This window comes from Paroedura picta, chromosome 5, assembly GCF_049243985.1.
Source record: "Paroedura picta isolate Pp20150507F chromosome 5, Ppicta_v3.0, whole genome shotgun sequence".
NCBI classification, from domain to species: Eukaryota; Metazoa; Chordata; class Lepidosauria; order Squamata; family Gekkonidae; genus Paroedura; species Paroedura picta.
The window spans coordinates 9,852,813-9,873,054 of NC_135373.1; the positions used below are offsets into that span (position 1 = coordinate 9,852,813).

General features: G+C 45.6%; 1 protein-coding gene across 1 annotated transcript; it reads left to right on the top strand.

Moving 5' to 3' along the window:
• Positions 1–628: 628 nt before the first annotated feature.
• LOC143837029 (uncharacterized) lies at positions 629–19,840 on the top strand. Its single transcript, XM_077336443.1, has 4 exons — positions 629–774; positions 7,768–8,475; positions 10,222–10,863; positions 12,469–19,840. Exons 2-4 carry the CDS (start codon positions 7,793–7,795, stop codon positions 13,262–13,264), a joined length of 2,121 nt encoding a protein of 706 aa, XP_077192558.1. The 5' UTR covers positions 629–774; positions 7,768–7,792; the 3' UTR covers positions 13,265–19,840.
• Positions 19,841–20,242: the final 402 nt, after the last annotated feature.

Consider the following 20,242-nt stretch of genomic DNA (forward strand, 5'->3'; position numbering starts at 1 on the left):
ACATGCCAAGCAAATCTATTGGGAGTCCAGTTATGACAACACAGAGAGTGACCTTGGCCAAGGAGTGTGCAGCAGCTGGGCCCAGTATGCACTGAAGCTCCCCATGCTGAGACAGCACCCCACTTTTTATCCCTAGTCTTAAATCAGGTTGATTGATTACACCTGGCTCCAAATACCTTATTCCAAGGATGCATAGCACCTGGGCCAGGTGCCATTAGGAAAGATAACAGCAGATGAATCCAATCCAACTTGGGACCCTTCTTAATGTTCTACACTTGTAAGTCCTTCCCAATTACAAGGAATTTGAGAAATGTGTTTTTCACTTAAGAAGAAGAGTTGGTTCTTATATGCCGCTTTCCTCTACCCGAAGGAGGCTCAAAGCAGCTTACAGTCACCTTCCCTTTCCTCTCCCCACAACAGACACCCTGTGTGATGCGTGAGGATGAATGACAGAGCCCTGTTATTCCTGCTCGGTCAGAACAGCTTTATCAGCCCAAGGTCACCCAACTGGCTGCATGTGGGGAATCTAACCTGGCTTGCCAGATTACTTGTCCGCACGCCTAACCGCTACACCAAGCTGGCTCACTTAAGATACTGCATTTCTTCATGAATCAGCAAAAAAGGCAGAAGCGAAACATATATAAGATGTGAGGAAAGGCAAGATATGTCACTAGCTTCTAGGGACAATATCTTCCACATCGCTGCCACTACACAGCCCTGGAAAGACGCAGATTCATAGGGGACTGCACAGAAACCACAAAGAATATTTCCAAGGTTAGTAACTGCTCCCCTTCAGAAGATACCATGGCATGATGCTGACTCTGGGGCAGGTGGTTGGGGTTGGGTTGCCTGATCTGGGTTGGGGAACTCTTGGAGATTTGGGGATGGAGACTGGGGAGGACATTCTATGCCACAGAGTCCACATGCCAAAGAATCTGTTATTTCCAGAGGAACTGATTTCTGTAGATTGGAGGTGAGCTATAATCCCAGAGGATCCCTGGGTCCGAAGAGTAATGTAGTGGTCAGAAAATTGCCTTGGTAAAGAGTTAGGGTCTGGGACCTACTGTGGCCAATTGGGGCCTATCACTGTAAAAATGCTCTGGACTAGGTAGGTTCTACACCACACATCATATTTAAAAGATTATACTTTCTTTCTGCTTTGGTTAAGACTTGTTTCCTGATTTCTGTAGTCCAGACCCTTCTTGTATTGCTCATGGGGTGCCCCTTGGTTGGATCCTACTTGATTTGTACCCTGTGATCTGTCTTGAGTCTCAGCCAGAGAGGCAGTCCATAAATAACTACATCAGAAAAACAAATAAATTAAGAAACAAAATTCTGTACAGGGCAATCTCAATAAGAGGGATGAATGCTGGGGGGAGCTTATTTCTGGCTGTAAAGGGTCCCTTTCCTTATTCATGGTGATATGGACAATGCATGACACAGATGCATCACATGAGAAGACACAGGTATGAAGTTCTGGGCTTAGGGTTGGCAACCTCCAGATGTGGCCTGAAGTTGTCCCAGGACTGCTCTCCAGATGTCAGAGATCAGTTCCCCTGGAGAACCTAGCAGCTTCCAAGGGCAGACCAAACAGCCTCACATCCTCTACCCTCACAACTCCAATGGCCCCCAGGCACTGTCTCTAGTCCTCTAGGAAATCCTCAAGTCAGAGTTGGCAACTGGGCTATATCTGAACAAGCCATGGAACTAAAGGAGAAAGCTTTTGATTGGGGAAAGTTCTGGCTCACAATTGAGGTTGTTTGTGTCGTTCTGGGATGCTTATCAGGTGAGAAGTCATGCTGCCTACTGGGCTCACAGACTTTTCTTGTCAAGGCAGCCGCTGACAGGAAAACGAAAGCTAAGCAGCTCAGCCTAGGTTTCTGTTTTTTGTAAATCAGGCAACTGGGCAGTGAAAGCGTGCAGGAGGAGTAAACAAGGCAGCATTCCTGAGGGAGGGGTGAGCTGAATGTCCTTTTCCAGGAGCTGGCACTGGCCAGCCCTGATGTGCCATCTGTGCCTTCTAGATTCTGTTCCTGGCACCACTTTGCTATCTGTTTCAGATGCTTTGGAAGGGCCTGAGCAACCCCACGCAGAACATTCCCCCCCCCACCGCGCTTTTTCTCTGTTTTATACATTTCATTGTTTAACATGAATAACATAGACCAAATTGAAGAAATACAAGAAAGATTATCAGGTTGCTACAGCATCCACCTTATTATTATGGTACTTTATTAAACTGCTTCTTCACAAAGGCCATATACAGGTGCCAATTTTTCTGAAATTTTTCTGGCAGTCTTGTTTTTACAAAGCTTGTCAATTTTACTCTGTTTGCCAGTTTTGGCAAGCCAGCCAGTAAATCCTGGTGTGTGTGTGTGTTTTTTTTTAGTTAATATTTATTGATTAGATATATACACACACACATAAGATTGTCATTGATTAATTGGTTCTCTTGAGAGATTCATCCCCCCTCCCTCCCTCACCTCCATTCAGTCATTGGTTAGTTTGATAGTCCGCGAAGAGCTTCCATTGCTTCTGGAATTCATTTTCCGGTCGGCTATTGACTAATACTGTCAGTCTTGCCAATTTAGCAAAGTCAGATAGCTTTTCTAACCAAAGTTCCCCACACAGAACATTTTGATTTAGGATCACACGTTTATTCAAGGCATGAGCTTTCGAGTGCAGGCACTTCTACTCAGACTAAGACAGTGGAAATATAAAGTTAATTCTGTCAAATTAGTAAACTGTGTCACAACATCCAAAGACAGCCTTATGATAGTTGCCAGCTCAGCTTCTACTTCAGGAATGTTTCTCACTTTGGGGGAGACAGATGGGGCAAGCGACAAATGGTAAAGTGCAAGCCGTTTGTCACTTGCATGGACAGTTTTATTTCTCCTATGTTTTTGTGAACTACAACTGAATTCAAGGGGACTGATTGGCTGTTTTAGCAAAGAGTGATCATATGGCTGTATTTGGATGTTGTGACACAGCTTGCTAATGTAACAGGATTAACTTTATATTTCCTGTCATGATGGAAGTTCATAGTCTGAGGAAGAGTGCCTGGACTCGGAAGCTCACGCCTTGAATAAATCTTTGTTGGTCTTAAAGTCCTTGTGCGGAAACACCCTAGGTGAGAGTTTTTTCAGCTCTCTCCAGACTAGATCAGTTCCCTTGGAGAAAATGGTGCTTTGGAAGGTGAACTGTATGGTATTGTATGATACCCCACTGAGGTCTCTATCTTCCCCAAGCTCCATCCTCCCAATTTTTAGAAGTTTCCCAACTTTGTTTTGATGATTTCCTGGTTTGGAAAAATTAACAGCAGTTCATTCTCTCCCCCCCTCCCCAGCTCAGGAGGACAGTCGGGTAGATTCAGGAGGAAAGTCAAGGGAAGGAGGAGGCTGAATTTCATCCTCCCTACTGTCCGGGCTTGTCCTTGCTCTTAGCTATATTCTCATTTAACCTTTTAGGGCGCAGACGTCTAAGTTTCAGAATCCAGCCTGCTTTTTCTTCCAAAGAATTCTGTCATCCCGTCTGTCAGACCTGAATAAAACCCCAAAGTCCTCAAGTTTATGATTGTGCTCTAAGACAGAGGTAGTCAACCTGTGGTCCTCCAGATGTTCATGGACTACAATTCCCCCCTGCAGTGTTTGCTGGCAATGGCTCATGGGAATTGTAGTCCGTGAACATCTGGAGGACCACAGGTTTACTACCCCTGCTCTGAGAAATGTTCTACCAGAGGAGCATGAGTTTTTTAATGAGCTACATTGCCTGTACATTGCGAGTCCTCATCTAAGAGGCCTGCTTGTCTTGCCAGTATAAATTTTACGACATCCCCAGGATGTTGCATAGACCACAGGATCACCATTGTGTGTTGTGAATTCTTCAAGATAATATTTTTATTGTCGGTAGGGTTCATGAAATGTTTGGTAGATTTTGTGTTTTTGCAAGAGTAGCAATGCTTATAAGGAAAGTTAACCAATGGAAGGCTGGATCCTGGTAAATCAGATTGTGCATGAGTGTTGCAAAGAGATCTTTCTGACTCTGTTTTTTATAAGCAACAAGAGGTCTTTTCTTGGACATAGGAACATCATCCAGTATGTTCCAATTCTTATCCATGTTGTGCTTTTTTTTTTGAAGTCTGCACTTATCTGTCCCACTATATATTTCTGGTAAGGGCATGGAGATAGAGCGTGTTGGCTTAAGCACCAACGCCTACTCAGGGTGGCTGTCCCACGAGTGCCTCCTCCTCCAACCGGCTTGCCTGTCTATCCAGCGGCCAGCCAATCACCTTCCGTCCCCCACCCTTGACCACCCCCTCCTCCTTCCACTTCCCTCTGAGGCTCGGAGGCTGCAGATCCCTGCCGTGTGAGAGCTGCCCCTGCCGGTGAGTTCCCGGCAGCTGCCTGCAGCCTTTCCAGGTCCTGGAGGGACGGGCAGGCTGTTCACAGAGTTCTTCCACTCCACCCCCCTAACCTAGCACTTCTTGTATTCCTGAATGCAACAGGCTTGGCCCCTAGTAGAAATATAAGTTAAATTACATACAAGCCTTCCAAGGTCACCTTTTTCTCACCTCTTAAAATTTCACTTTTTTCTAAAGCTGTTGTTTTGGTGTTTCTTTGTTGAACTTGCTGTAGGTATGCTTTGTTTGTTTTTCCTTTCCTGAAGCCTCACTCTGAAAGTCCTGGGATCTAGTAACATTTCTCCTGATTCTAAGAAGTTGATCAAACGGTAAATTATTACTCACATATGGTGGGTTGTGGCTGTCATGTCTAAGAAGGGAATTTTTGTTAGTAGGTTTTCTGTGCAGGCTTGTAAAATGACCACAGTTTGGTCATTTTCCTTGAGAACAATAATGTCTAATGTGTATTTATAGAGAACCAAACCCAGGTATCTGTGTTTGCAATAGGGGTCCCCAGTGTGGTACCTATAGGGGCTGGCTCTTTCTCTTGATTTTGTAGGATCCATTTTGCAGCTGCTCCTGCCACCTTATGTTGGAATTCCAAAGATGCTTGTAGGCTCTAAAAGGATGGGGACCCTGGAATCCGACCACCGTAGGGACCATCTTTCTTGCTACATATGAAGTTTTAGAAAATCAAATTAATCTTCCAGTTTACATTCCACATCTGGATATACCATTCCCAGCTCTAGGTTGGGAAATATCTGTAGATTCTCCCCCTGAGCAGAGGATATCTTATTGTGTTTCCCACTCTGTTCTCCAGGGAGGCAGGAACAAACTCCTCCTCCTTCCCATCACCTGACACGTGTGCTTTTGATTCTGCCTTCTTCCTGCCTTTCAAAGGAGAGTGCTGGATCTCAGTCTATCCGTGCCATTATTCTTTAGCTTGCTACTTTCTTTCAATTTTAAGGTTGTTTCTTTCTCTAGGCTGTTTCCCTGATAGTTTTCTTCGTAGCTATTTTTTATTTCCTTTCTCTCTCTTTAGCTTATAGCCATTACTTCAACCCACCCTCCAAAGCAGCATTTTTATCCAGGGAAACTAATCTATATTGTCTGATGATCAATTGTAATAATAGGAGATCTCCAGGTTCTGTATAATATACTCTTCTTAGCACCAATCAGAATTAATTTTACTTTCAAAGTACATTTAATTCCTTTTCAAGTTGGGTGTGGGGAAGAATTATAAAGGGAAAACAATGTGCCTCAAAATGTTATGCTAACGCCGTGTATAAGAATCCTTGCAGTAGAACTGTGATAGAACTGGCATTGCCACATAGGCACTGGGTTCTGCTGGACACTAGTACATTGTGCTAGTTCTGCTGGGCTTGCTAAAATACTCCTGCCCCCTTCAGTTTCTACTGCAGAGATTTTTGGAGACTTTTATTATTTTCTGCTGGTCTTGTATTGTCATTGCTTTTGCAGGGGGATGTTTCCCCCCTTCTATTGGAAACAATGGAGTATGGGTACTTTCTTTAGGAAGCAATGACTTGTATCCCATAAATCGAATCCTCATCAAAAATTGAGTGCAGGTAGAGGAGCCTCTTGTGGCGAAGAGTGGTAAGGCAGCAGACATGCAGTCTGAAAGCTCTGCCCATGAGGCTGGGAGTTCAATCCCAGCAGCCGGCTCAAGGTTGACTCAGCCTTCCATCCTTCCGAGGTCGGTAAAATGAGTACCCAGCTTGCTGGGGGGTAAACGGTAATGACTGGGGAAGGCACTGGCAAACCACCCCGTATTGAGTCTGCCATGAAAACGCTGGAGGGCGTCACCCCAAGGGTCAGACATGACCCGGTGCTTGCACAGGGGATACCTTTACCTTTACCTAGAGGAGAGTCAGCAAGAGATTCCCTGTTTGGGGTCTCTAGTACACCAATGGAGGAGGGATTCTATCACTTCACAAACCATAGAAACGCCACCCATTTATTTAACTCCTCAATGTTCATGACTGTCTGTGGTTCATGAACCAGACACCTCACAAACCATGAAGTGAATTAAAACACATTCTCCCAGTTTGTGCCCATCTGTAGCCATGTCTGAGTATCTTTGTCCTTATAAATGAAACGAGTGATGGCCAAAGATACAGCTTTTTCAGTGGTGGCACCATGCCTCTGGAAGCTGTTTCCAGGTTGCCCGCCTCTGTTACAGTTCATGCATACCAGCAGGGAGGTACTCTCCCCCTGTGTTTGAAGTGAGCTTAGAGGGTTTTTAAAACTCTGATTTTTAACCAGTTACAACATACCAACAAATCACTTATTTTTCTGTCCTTACAAAAGGCGGTTTTATATTAAGACTAGCGGCAAAGCCTATTGCACCCAGGAATATAATGGGCGCTTAGAAACACACCTGCACTGTGTCCTTCCTGTGTGGTGGCCCTCCTCCCCCTGCTTGAACTTGAGATCCAGCATGGTGCTGTAGTTAAAGAGAATGAGACTAAATCTCAAGGACTAGGTCTGACACCCCCACTCCAAGTGCAGAAAGCTGGATTATTAACCTCTAGGTAGTGGCCTCGAAATCTTAAGGAATAACAACTGAACTCCAAAGAACCAGTTCGTCTGGAGGAAACAGCTGGAAGGAAGGCAGGCTCTCCCAGGTCCCCAATTGGGGGTAGGGCATGCTGAAGTGTGTTCAAAGGCTGCCCTGGTCCAATGGGGCTAGTGGGAGGAATTTCCTCCATGTTCTGCACACACACTGCCCCCCCCCCCCAGTATGTACAGAGGAGTGTTGAAAGGCCCCACTGGACCCTAAGGGTTGGTGGGCAGCTTTTCCTGAATCTCCCACCCCCTGACTCGGGAGAGTGCAAAGTCTACACTTGGTCCCATTGGGGTTGCAGGGGGCTGGACCCTTTCTTCCCCCTTCACCTCCAGGATCTTGGGCAGGCATAGAGGCCACGCTCAGTGTCTTGGGGCTGGATGGCAGGCCAAGCCTCTTCCTCTCTCCCAGCCACCCCACTCTCTGGTCCAGCTTACCTTTGGGAAGTAAGCCAGCAGAGGGGGCTGGCTTTTATTCCAGCTGGTAGAAGGATGAGGAGGTGGTGGAGGAGGCTGAGGGTGGGACAGACCTGCCATTGGCCCTTCATGAGAGAGTGGACACTCCTGAGGGCCAATCAGGTATGGTGTCTGTCACACAACTTGAACTTCATTATAGTTAAAGACTAATTAAAGATGGTTAAAGATAAACATAAAGATCCGCATCTAATAAGAGAGCCTTAAGTAAATTGACCCGCCCCCACCCCAGTTCTATCTAGTCTCAGAGTAAAATATGATGGCAGCATTATTTAATGGAGTTAAGAATCACAATATTTGTATTTATCTTTCAGGTGAACTGAATCTTGTAGAAGAGTCATGGGTGGGAAAAGTTCAAGACCAGGGGTAAGGAGTGAACCTGAAGAGAAGTTTGTGAGGGAAGAAGAAAATCTCTCACTTCTGACTGCATCGGGAAAAGCCACTCTTGACATTGCCATCACAGGGGTATCAGGTGCTGGCAAATCATCCCTTGTCAACGCCCTGCGGGGAGTATCCGATTTTGATGAGGCAGCAGCCAGAACTGACGTGATAGAAGTAAAAACAGAGCCTGTGGGTTATCCCCACCCCACCATTCCAGATGTAATAATATGGGACCTCCCAGGAATTGGGACCCCTAATTTTAAAGCCAAGCAGTACCTAGAAAGGGTAAATTACAGCCAATATGATTTCTTCATAATCGTCGCTTCGAATCGCTTCACTGCCCATGACATCCAGCTGTCCCATGCAATTAAGAAACTGAAGAAGCAGTTCTACTACGTGCGGTCTAAAATGGACGTCAGCATTAGCAATGAAAAACTGAATCCAGCTTTCAATGAGGAAGCAACCCTTCAACGAGTCAGGAAATACTGTGTTGATAACTTGGTGGAGGCTGGCATTTCTTCTCCAAAGATTTTCCTCATCTCCAGTTGGTTTCCAGAAACGTACGATTTCCCCCTCCTGAAAAGAAGCTTAGAGAATGAAATAGAGGCTCTAAGGAGACGTATGTTAAGACCGGCTGAAAAGTACGTTGTTTCACGAATTCCTTATTTGATTTTCTTTGCGGATGAACAAAAAGTGTGTTTAAAAATGCAGACCTCCCCATATGTCCCACAAACAGCATTAAGATCAAGTAGTCAGAACCAACTCCGTGGTCTCTGGGCCTACAGGAGTAAAACTGGTCTCAACCAAGTCTCAAAGGTTTTAAAATCTAAATTATCCAACCTCTCTCTATGACTGTTCTATCCTGTATATCCTATATTGGATTGTTTTAATACACGTTGTTACTTGCTCTAGGCTGCAGAGGGAAAGGTGATTTAGAAGAATAAAGTAATAATAATAATAATTTTGTAGCTTTACCCTAATTTTAAAAGCTTTACAATACTATTATTATATTATGACAATTAAAGAACTCATATATATTTAGTATATATAAATATACTAAATGCACTTCCACATGGCAAAATCAATGTACTTTGTTTTTCCTCTCTAGGATTTAAATTTAAGTGACGTGATTGCTGATTGGTGAAATTACTATGGGCCTGGCTGGAAATTGGAAGGGAGATTTCCAAAGCATACCACAGTCGTGACTCAGGGCAGGCCATGGCAAACCATCTCCGAATGTTTCTTGCCTGACAGCCAGACATTCTCAGAATCTCCTGGCACGCTCTTAGAATCTCCTTGCACGCATGCCATATGATAAATCATAGAGAGCTGGCATGGTGCAATGGAAGCTTCTAATTCTCTCTTCCACATGGAACCAGCTGAGTGATCATGGGTTCAACACAGCCCTGATAATGCTATTCTCACAGAGCAGTCCTGTCAGAGCTGTCTCAGCCTCACCTGAGTGCCATATAAGTACCAAGTCTTCTTCTGTTCTGACCAAACAGTAATATCAGGGCTCTCTCAGCCCTACCTCCCTCACAGAGTGTCTGTTGTTGGAAGAGGAAGGGAAGGTGACTGTAAGCTACTTTGAGATTCCTTCAAGCAGTGAAAAGCGGGATATAGAAAACCAACTTCTTCCAAATAAGTCAATCCTGTGGGTGGAGAGAACAATTATGATTCTCTTTCCCAGGGTGTGGCTCCAATATACCTTGGGGCTACATTTTAGGATTTATGTATTGATTGATTGATTATTGATTTATTGGATTTTAATACCGCCCTCCCATATGGCTCAGGGGGGTTCACATAAAACATTGTAGGGGTAACACATAGAACAGTCTAAGCATATAGCAGTCATAAAATAACATAACAATAATCCAATAATTACTGTTCTGGAGTAAAAGAATTTCAGTGTCTTTGGCTAACAATAATATGGGATGGGAAAGAACTTACAACTTGAGTTCAAGTTAAAGAATCACATCTCTTTTTGATGCTGAAAACAGATCAACAAATTATCACATTTATGTTTGAATGCATTTCAACATAATGCATAACACGTCAACAGTTTCAGCGGCTCTGTTTAGAAAGGCACCTGGTGGTTGCATTGGATTGTTCTCCCAATAAGATCCTTGTTCTGGTGGCTTTTCTGTTAACTGCTGATGGCTGCTGTTATCGCTAGATTTATTGCTCTTTCGTGCCATTGATATCTTTCCTGCACTGCTTCTACTTCCAATGTTTTCCTGTTCTTAGGCTTCTAAGGATGGCATTTTCTTTCAAGTTTTTAAAACTATAATCTATAAGCAGCCTTGAGTACTCACTTAAAAAAGAGATGAGGGCTGGAACTCCCTAAGACTTCCTCAATAAATTACATATTTCTTTTTGTTTCTTAGATCAACCAAACCATCTAAAAGAAATGATATTAGTTTCATTCTTCAAAAAACAGGAAAAGCCACTCTTGACATTGCCATCACAGGGGTATCAGGTGCTGGCAAATCATCCCTTGTCAACGCCCTGCGGGGTGTACCCGATTTTGATGAGGCAGCAGCCAGAACTGATGTGATAGAAGTAAAAGCAGAGCCTGTGGGTTATCCCCACCCCACCATTCCAGATGTAATAATATGGGACCTCCCAGGAATTGGGACCCCTAAATTTAAAGCCGAGCAGTACCTAGAAAGGGTAAATTACAGCCAATATGATTTCTTCCTAATCGTCGCTTCAAATCGCTTCACTGTCTATGACATCCAGCTGTCCCATGCAATTAAGAGACTGAAGAAGCAGTTCTACTTTGTGTGGTCTAAAATGGACGTCAGCATTAGCAATGAAAAACTGAATCCAGCTTTCAATGAGGAAACAGCCCTTCAACGAGTCAGGAAATACTGTGTTGATAACTTGGTGGAGGCTGGCATTTCTTCTCCAAAGATTTTCCTCACCTCCAGTTGGTATCCGGAAAAGTACGATTTCCCCCTCCTGCAAAGAACCTTAGAGAATGAAACGGAAGCTTTAAGGAAACATATGTTAAGACCGGCTGAAAAGTACGTTGTTTCATGAATCTTTTATTTGATTTTCTTTGCGTTTGAACAAAAGTGTGCTTAAAAATGCAGACCTCCCCACATGTCCCCCAAAGAGCCTTAAGATCAAGTAGTCAGAACCTACTCAGGGAGCCCGGCCCCAAAGAAATAAAATTGGGTGGGTTATGCATTCACAGTTTTTAATCGTCAGATCTCTGACACTGTTAAATCTCCCCTATTTAAAATGCCCCTTTCAAAAACACAGGTTTTCTTGGGGGGGGGGTTACCTACCATAGTAGATCCAAGTCATGGATTCTGCACTTGAGAGCGCTTTCCAAAAGTGGGAGAGTACTTCATCCATTGTTCTCAGAGCTCATTGGTAGGCTGTGGTCAGCAGCGAAGTCACCTGACTGACACATGCTGCTGGCAGAGCCTCATGGGAATCGTAGTTCATGGGCTTTCCATCCAGGCATTGATGTAAACAGCTCAGGGGAGGAGACAGAAAACACAATATGTTTATGCATGCCAGAAACAGCATCCCTGGGAGCAGCTTACAAGGATGAATCGTGGCATAGCAAGTTTACAATGGTGCGTGGTGCGTGGAAAGTTTACAATGGTGCTTCATGGTGCCATGAAGGATGAGTGCCATGCATAATGAAAAATACTCTGATGGCTTTTCCATGGCGAAACCACCGCCATAAGCAGTGCTGCAGCAGTGGACGGCGGGAAACAACTGTTGCGGGCAGTGGGCGGCAGGCAGCAGTGGTGAGGGGCCGGTGGCAGAGGAGACATGGCAATGGCGCAGGTGCAAACAGTTGGGGTGGCATGGAGGGTGCCATTGCCATGGCTCCTCTGCTGCCACTGACTGCCACCCCCTCCCGCCACTGCCTACCGCCTGCTGCTATCACCCACTGCTGCTTCTGGCCTCCTTCACCTTCCCCTGCAGGTACAGGCTGGGCCCACCCTGGCCTTCTCTGTGGGGAAAGGGGCTTTCCCAGGCAGACCCAGCCTGTACCTGCAGGGGAAGGTGACGGCAGCCAGAAGCAGCAGCGGGCAGCGGCAACAGGCAGCACCGGCAGGTGGCTAGCAGCAGAGGAGCTATCGCAATGGCTGCCTCCATACCACCCTGACTGTTGTGTGCTTGCTCGCGCATCAACCCTGCCACCACTGCTGGGGTCACCATGGTTGAGAACCGCTGGGCTAGACCCTTCTCGGTCCTGGCCCCCATCTGGTGGAACCAGCTCCCTGAGGAGTTCAGAGCCTTGCCCGAACTTCCACAATTCGGCAGGACCTGCAAAAGGGAGCTCCTCCGCCAGGCATTTCCTTGAGGCCGACCGACTCAGAGCATCTGCTGGGCCCCCCCTCAGATGCCCTTCCATGACTGAACCATTTGATCTGCCCAGGGATATGTCAGTGTTGTTATTCAGTGTTGTGTTGCGATTGTTACGCGAGAAATTGTTGTGATGTTTATTGAAATTTGTATAATGTTATAGATTGTAATAAGGTTGCATGTGATATTATGCAACGTTCCATGTAAGCTGCCCAGAGCCGCAAAGAATGGGCAGTATAAAAAATCCAAATAAATAAGTAAGTAAATAAATAAATAAACATTTCTTTTTGTTTTCTTAGATCAACCAAACTATCCAAAGGAAGTGAAATACTTTTCATCCTCCTTCAAAAGGCTTTAAAAATTGACCTTGCCAAGCTGAAGGATGCTCTGAGGGATAGAAATCCTGAAGTGGTGGCTGAGGAAATCGAACAAGAATTGGATGAATTACAAAACGTCAGGCTTGACATAGCCATCACAGGGGTCTCAGGGTCTGGCAAATCATCCCTTGTCAATGCCCTGAGGGGCATGACTGATTATGAAGAAGGTGCAGCTGAGGTTGGAATAACGCAAACAACGATGGAGTGTTGTGCCTACCCACATCCCTTATTTCCGAATGTAACTATCTGGGATCTGCCAGGAATTGGGACGCCTGAATTTAGACCACAGAATTACCTAAAGAAGGTCAATTTTACCCAGTATGATTTCTTCATGATTGTCAGCTCAGAACGTTTCACTGAGAATGACGTCCTCCTGGCCCATGAAATTCAGAAAATGAAGAAGAAATTCTACTTTGTGCGCTCCAAAATGGATGTCAGTATAGCTGCTGAAAGCAGGGACCCAAACTTTAATCTGGACAAATCCATTCAGAACATACGTAAAGCTTGTTGTCATGAACTGACAGAGGCAGGAGAATCTGATCCAAGAGTTTTCCTAATCTCCAGGCGAGATTTGAGTAAATTTGATTTCTCAGATCTACAAGAAACCTTAGAAAACGACCTGGATGACCTCAAGAGACATGCCTTAATTCTGTCTATGCCACTTTTCTCAAGAAAAATCCTCAAAAAGAAAATGGATGCTATGCAAGCCCTTATATAGAAACTTGCTTTTGTATCCTGTGCTATTGGAGTGGTTCCTGTTCCAGGACTTTCTTTGGCTTGTGATCTTGGCATCTTGGTAGGAGCATTGCAGTATTTCAACAAAGCTTTTGGCTTGGATGAGGAGTCCCTGCACAGAGTTGCCAAAGTGTTTGGGAAAGATTACCAAGTGCTGAAATCTGCTATTAAAAAGTCTCCAATGTCCAGTGAGATTACATCCAAATTTATAATTGGCCTCTTAGCCCGGTCATTGGTTTGGGCGACCCTGACGGCATTAGATCTTGTCTTGCATTTTGTACCAGGGTTGGGCTGTCTGTATGGAGGAGCTAGTTCCTTCGTTACCACATTCTTCATGTTGAGGAGCTTTCTGAAGCACATTGTAGAAGATGCGGAGAACGTTCGGAGAAAAGTTACTGAGCCTTGACTGTCATGATGCCCTGGCCAAGGACCCAAGACACGAACTGGTAAATAGTCCCAGGTGCAAAATATATGGAATTGTTCATGGGACCAGAACTCAAGAACAAGGAAACTAGTTTTGAATTTTAGATCTGAAGCTTATTTTTTCCAGTGGATTCCTGAAATCATTGAAGTTTCCAGTATGAAATTTTTAAAAATCTACCTTGATAGTTCCAGCTTTGAAGCTGTCTTTCCCCCTTCCTGCTGGCCCAAAAGGCCTTTCAGTGGCTGCTTTCCTTCCTACGGAACCGGACACAGAGGGTTGCGGTTGGGGAAGAGATGTCATGCCCCTATCAACTTCCTTGTGGACTTCCTCAGGTGCAGTCCTCTCCCCCACAGTTTTAAACATCTTTATGTGCCCTCTGGTCAGCTGGTCCAGAGTTTTGGGTTGGGCTGTCATCAATACACTGATGACACCCAGCTCTGTCTCCTCATGGACAGGCACCAGAACTCCACACACCCCCCGGATACATTTGCTAGGTGCTTGGAAGCCATAGCTGGGTGGTTAGAGAAGAGTCATCTGAAACTTATCTCCTCCAAGACGGAGGTCCTGTGGCTGGGAAGGAAGGGGTCAGAACAGGAAGCGTGATTGCCCAACCTAGCTGGGGTGCATCTTAATATCTTGTCCTGTGCTAGGAATCAGGGAGTGATCCAGGATACCTTCCTTATTATGGAGGTCACAGGTCACAAGAGTAGTGCACCTGGCATTCTTCCATCGTCACCAGGCAAAGCTACTAATACCCACAAAGCACTTGGCCACAGTGATCCATGTGACCATCACCTGCAGAATTGACTGCTGTAACTTGCTCTAGGCAGGCCTTCCGTTGTTCTTGACACAGAAATTGCAGCAGGTACAAAATGCAGCAGCTAGGGTCCTCACAGGAACATCTTGGAGGACCCACATCCAGCCAGTGATGAGGCAGCTGCATAGGTTATCAGTTGCAGCCCAAATCAAGTTCAAGGGTTTGGTCTTGACCTTTAAGGCCCTTCATGATCTGGGACCCACATACCTATTGCCTTGTTCTCCCTGCAGGTACTTTGCAGGTACTAATTTTTTGGTGGTTCTTAGCCCCCAAGAAGTTCACCTGGTCTCAACCAGGACCAGGGCCCTTTTGGTCTTGGCCCCAACCTGGTGGAATGGACTCCTGGAAGAGCTGAGGGCCCAGTAGTAGCTTTTGTGGTTCCTCAGGCCTGTAAAACGGAGTTCTTTGCCAGGTCAATTGGTTGAGTCCAAGGTCCAGAAGATCTACTTGGAGCCCTTTCTCAAATTAGAACAGTAGAAATGAGTTTGATTTTTTTTTTTGCTGTCAGAGTAGCTATCTTGTAAAGTTCATGTTTTTAATGTTGTTATTTGATGTGGGATTTTATTCTGTAACCCGCCACGAGACGTTTTACGAGAGTGCAGGTGATAAATAAACAAACAAATAAATACAATTAACCCCTGGGTCCTTTAAGCCAAGATAGGCTTTCAGGGTCCTTAGGGAAGGGGGTGGCTGAAGACTCAAATCTCACAGAATGGCTTGTTAGTTGGATCTCTCCCCAGTAATCGATGCCAGTCTCACTGTTCTATAGCTCACTAGGGAGAAAAAAGCTTTGGTTTGGGGGTAGAATCAGGTCCAGAGTTGAAACAGTTAGATATCTATCAAATCCCATTCACAGATCCATCCATGGCATGCTGGGGGAAGGAGAGAGGTAATGATTCTTTGGATAACCCCAAGGACAAAATATTCAACTAATTTACCTGGGGTAGACGTTAGTTCATCTGGTCTGAGATTTCTTGGATGCTCTCAGCTCATTCCTTGAGAACAACTATAATGTTATTGATATTCATATCAACAATCTATAGCCAGTCTCTTACCGAGAGATTCAATCAAACAGCACAAATCCGATTTAAAAAAAATGCTAGTACGGTGGAGAAGGATCGAAGAGCTGGAAAAGGAATTGATTTGAAAACCCTGCTAACGCAAAACCCCAAACCGAACCGAACACCACAGCAGATTTCAGCCAAGGACTCCATAAGGCAGGCTTTCTCTACCAGGGTTTTGTAAAGACAACATTGGTGGGAGAAGGGACATGACTTGAGATTTTTTGTGATACATCTATTCAAACAACACATTAAATCCAAGAGATCCTAGAACACTTTTGCCATTAGAATTTGCAAGTAGAATCTTTTAGACACAGTAGAAACACGTGGTTTAAATTCTTCTTTAGATCTATCTTGTTTTTAATGAGGTTTTTTGTGATTATCATTATCTGTGGGACCCCTGTTGCCTTATCCCCCCCACAGGGCTCTTCGCTCTCTGGGCACTAATCTATTGGTCGTTCCTGGCCCCAGGGAAGCTTGCCTGGCCGTGACCAGGGCCAGGGCCTTTTTGGTCCTGGCCCTGACCTGGTGGAATGAGCTCCCGGGTGAGCTACGGGCCCTGCGGGATCTTTTAGCATACCGCAGGGCCTGCAGAACAGAGCTCTTCTGCCAGGTCTACGGTTGATGCCAGGCGGCAAAAAGATCATGCCCCCCTCCCTACATAAGTAGCGGTAGCGATTTATATCAGTGCCCTCAGTTCACCCTCTCCCTGCTCGTATGTGTTTTATGGGATTGTTCGATTGGGTATGCATTTTCTGCTGCAGTATCTTTTCTGGTATTTTTTGACTCAGGCTTTTGTATTGTATTGAATGGATCTGTATGCCTGTTTTAAGGGGTTTTATGGGTTTTTTAATTGAACATTGTAACCTGCCTCGAGCCCTCATGGGGAGGCAGGCAATACATTTAAATATAATCATTAGTTTTGTAAGTTTTGGCAGGATCACACCTTCTTTCATTTTGTATATTTACTCTTATGCCAGTAATGAGCTTTGTATCCCTTCTAAGAAGTACTTTAGAGCAGTGGTCCCCAACCCCCGGGCCGTGGCCCCGTGCCGGGCTGTGAAGGCCTTGGCGCCGGGCCGCGGCTCCCTCTTCCTGCCCCCCCCACAGCAAGAAGCTCGCCAGACCGCGAGAAAATCGGCCGCCAAAGTGGTCGATTAGCTTGTGGCCCAGCAAGCTTCTTGCTTCGGGAGGGGGGGGGGAAGAGAAGCTTGCCGGGGGCGCAAACGCGTGCACAGCGTGTGCGCATTTGCACCCCCGCCAGATGCGTGTTTGTGCTGGGGCTGCCGCATGTGTGCAGGACCCCGGGTCGCCCTCTCCCCCCACCCCGGCACAGCGGTCCGCGGCCTGCAAAAGGTTGCGGACCGCTGCTTTAGAGCTATTTTCTAAACTTTGAATGGGTAAGTTCACTTTATTATTTCATGTGTGTACTGTTAATCGAGCCCTTAGCAGTTTTTCATTGTAATAAGGAATACTTTTAAAATTATGTTTCCTTCAGATATTTAGGATTAGAATATTTTGAATGGGATCAAAGAAGGTTTATTTCTCTTGTTGGTGTGTTGTGTATTTTTACATTTTATAATATACTAGAGGCAAAGCCCACTGCACTCAGGAATGCAACAGGTGCTAGCACATATACCTGCACTGTGACCTTCCTGGATTGTGGCTCTGCCTGCTCCCTGATGGATCTTGAGATCTGGTGTGGTGAAGTGCTTAAAGAGTAGCAGACTCTAATCTCAAGAGCTGGGTTTGATTCATGACTCCTCCTCCCTATATAACAAGCTAGGTTGCCAACTTCCAGGTGAGACCCTGGAAACCTTCAGGAATAACAACTGATCTCCAAGAAAGAAGGAGAACTAACCAGGAAGGAAGGAAGGGAGGGAGGGAGGGAGGGAGGGAGAAAAAGAGATAAAGAGAAAGAACAGATGAAAGGAAAGGAGAAAGGAAGGAAAAAAAGGGAGAAAGGATGGGTGAAAGAAAGGATGAAAGAAAAAGAAAAAAGAGTAAGAAAGAGGAAAAGTGGTAGGAGGTGTGGAAGGAAGAAGAGAAAGGAAGAAAGAAGGGAAGGGAGGAAAAAGGGAGAAAGGAGGAAATGAAGGAGAAAGGGAGACATGGAGGAAGGAGAAAGGAGGGAGGGAGGATGAAAGAAAAAGGATGCAGGGAGAAAGGATGAAAGGAAAGATGAAACAGAAAGACAGAAGTAAAGAGAAGGAAATAGCCAGAAAAAGAAATGAAGGAAGGAAGGAAGGAAGGAAGGAAGGAAGGAAGGAAGGAAGGAAGGAAGGAAGGAAGGAAGGAAGGAAGGAAGGAAGGAAGGAAGGAAGGAAGGAAGGAAGGAAGGAAGGAAGGAAGGAAGGGTTTAGTTCTGGAGAAAACAGCTGCTTTCGAGGGGCATTGGCCTTCCTACCTGCCAATCAGGTATGGCCAATCAGGTAGGGTCTGAGTTGTCTGCACACAACTAGAACTTTATCATGTTTAGTGCTACACGTGTGTTTTGTTTGGGGGGGAAAGCATGTAACTATTTACATATGTTATCATTTGGAACTAGAATAAGAGTTTTGAATAGAATTAAGGAAGGCTGAATCATCCTGTTGAGCGACACTCCCTTTGGTGAGTGGCTTGAAAAAGAAATTCTTGGAATGGGGCAATAGATATAGCTGGCTCCCCCATTGCCACAACCACCAACAGCCATCAACAGCCAGGATCTTCAACATCAGTTCTTCTCAGCGTCTTCAATCAAAACAAATCGGGGAGAGCCGTTGAAATGAAGGGACTTTGGTTGTTCATGTTTAATTTCGGAAGATAATCTCTGAATATAATCTCTGAATATAAATTTTGTTTGTAGAAATTGGAATATTTTGTTAACATAGGACATCGGATTCCAGATATTCTGGATTCCTTTTCTGATGTAGTTCTATTGCACACTCCCCTCTTTTTGGTTTCTGTCCAGATGTGTCCTGAAGTTCTTCCAGGGCTCCTCTCCAGGTGTCAGAGATCAGTTCCCCTGGAGAACTCAGCAGTTTCCAAGGGCAGATCAAACAGCCTCACATCCTCCATCCCCACAACCTCCACCCTCAAGACTCCCACGGCCCCCAGGCACTGTCTCCAGTCCTCCAGGAAATCCCCAAGGCAGAGTTGGCAACTGGGCTGTATCTGAACAAGCCATGGAACTAACGGAGAAAGCCTCCATTCCACGGGAGGGGAAGATTTGATTGGGGAAAGTTCTGGCTGAGGCTGTTTGTGTAGCTCTGTGATGCTTATCAGCCGGAAGGCATACTGCCAGCTTCTGGGTTCATTGACATTTCTTTTCAAGGCAGCCTCTGACAGGAAAACGAAAGCTAAGCAGCTCGGCCTAAGTTTCTGTTTCTTGTAAACCAGCCGACTGAGCAGTGGAAGCGTAGAGGAGGAGTAAACAAGGCAGCATTCGCAAGGGAGGGAACAAAAGGGCAAGCTGTCTGTCCTTTTCCACAGGAGCTGGCAACACACAGAGGTCATCCCAGGTTATCTCAGGGGAGGTCAGTTCAGAGTTTCCTCTGGCCAGCCCTCATGTGCAATCTGTGTCCTCCCAATTCCTGAAGGGCCCGAGCAACCCCAGAAACAAAATTTTGATTTAGGATCACACGTTTATTCCTTGGAGTATCTGCAAACTGAGTCACGGCTCACAAACACTGCTGTCGGGATACAATGTGTCAAGTCTTTAAGGCGCCTCTGGATTCATTTGTTTGGGGACGGGAAGTCAGCAGTGGACGTAGGGATGCCATCCTCCAGGTGGGACCTGTTGCAGCTCATCTGCAGCCTTGAGAGACCAGTTCTCTTGGAGAAAATGGTGTTTTGGATTGTATGGCATGGTATGTTACCCCATGAGGTCTCTTTCTTTTCCGAGCTCCATCCTACAATCCCAAACTGGACCTGCTGGTGGGCAGGGGGGAACTGACCACCCTAGGTGCATGCCCTCGGTCAAACACCCTGTAGAAACATGAAGCAAATCCCACCACTGATGACTAAATGCACACTTTGTGTAGACGTGGAGTTTTAAACCATCTCTCCTAAAGGCCTGTTTCTTTCCCAAAGACCACAACACCGCAACTCCTTTCCCACCATCCCAATCCCATCACTCTTCTACAGGGAAAAAATAATCCCTCTCCTCATCGCCATACACTTGGGACAGGGGGTGTCCACAATATTTCAAGTACTGAATTCCCATATCCTGAGGGCGTATTTTCCAAAAACAATTAAAATGCTTTGTTTTCTTTTTAACCGTTTTTCTCTGGTTTTTGGTGTGCATGGGGCTGCGGTGGGGTAAGTCTTGGCCAGCTTTGGGGTGGGAAACACCTGGAAACTTTGGGGGTGGCGCCAGGAGATGGGATTTAAAATGGGGAGGGACCTCAGCTGTCAGGGGCTCATGGGAATTGTAGTCCATGGACATCTGGAGGACCACAGGTTGACTACCCCTGATCTAGTCCATTCTCTCCTGCAGAATACAGGAATACAGGTGGAACACAACATGATAGTAGGGGTGCCAACCCCCAGGTTGCACCTGGAGATCTCCTGCTATTAAAATTAATCTGTAGATCAGTGGTCCCCAACTTTTTTATCACCGGGGACCACTCAACACTTGACAATTTTACTGAGGCCCGGGGGGGGCAGTTTACTCCTCTA

Coding starts and splice junctions, on each gene's coding strand:
- LOC143837029 (XM_077336443.1), top strand. CDS start 7,793: ATGGGTGGGAAAAGTTCAAGACCAGGGGTAAGGAGTGAACCTGAAGAG. Junction 8,476..10,221: donor ATGTTAAGACCGGCTGAAAA/GTACGTTGTTTC, acceptor TTTGTTTCTTAG/ATCAACCAAACCATCTAAAA. Junction 10,864..12,468: donor ATGTTAAGACCGGCTGAAAA/GTACGTTGTTTC, acceptor TTGTTTTCTTAG/ATCAACCAAACTATCCAAAG.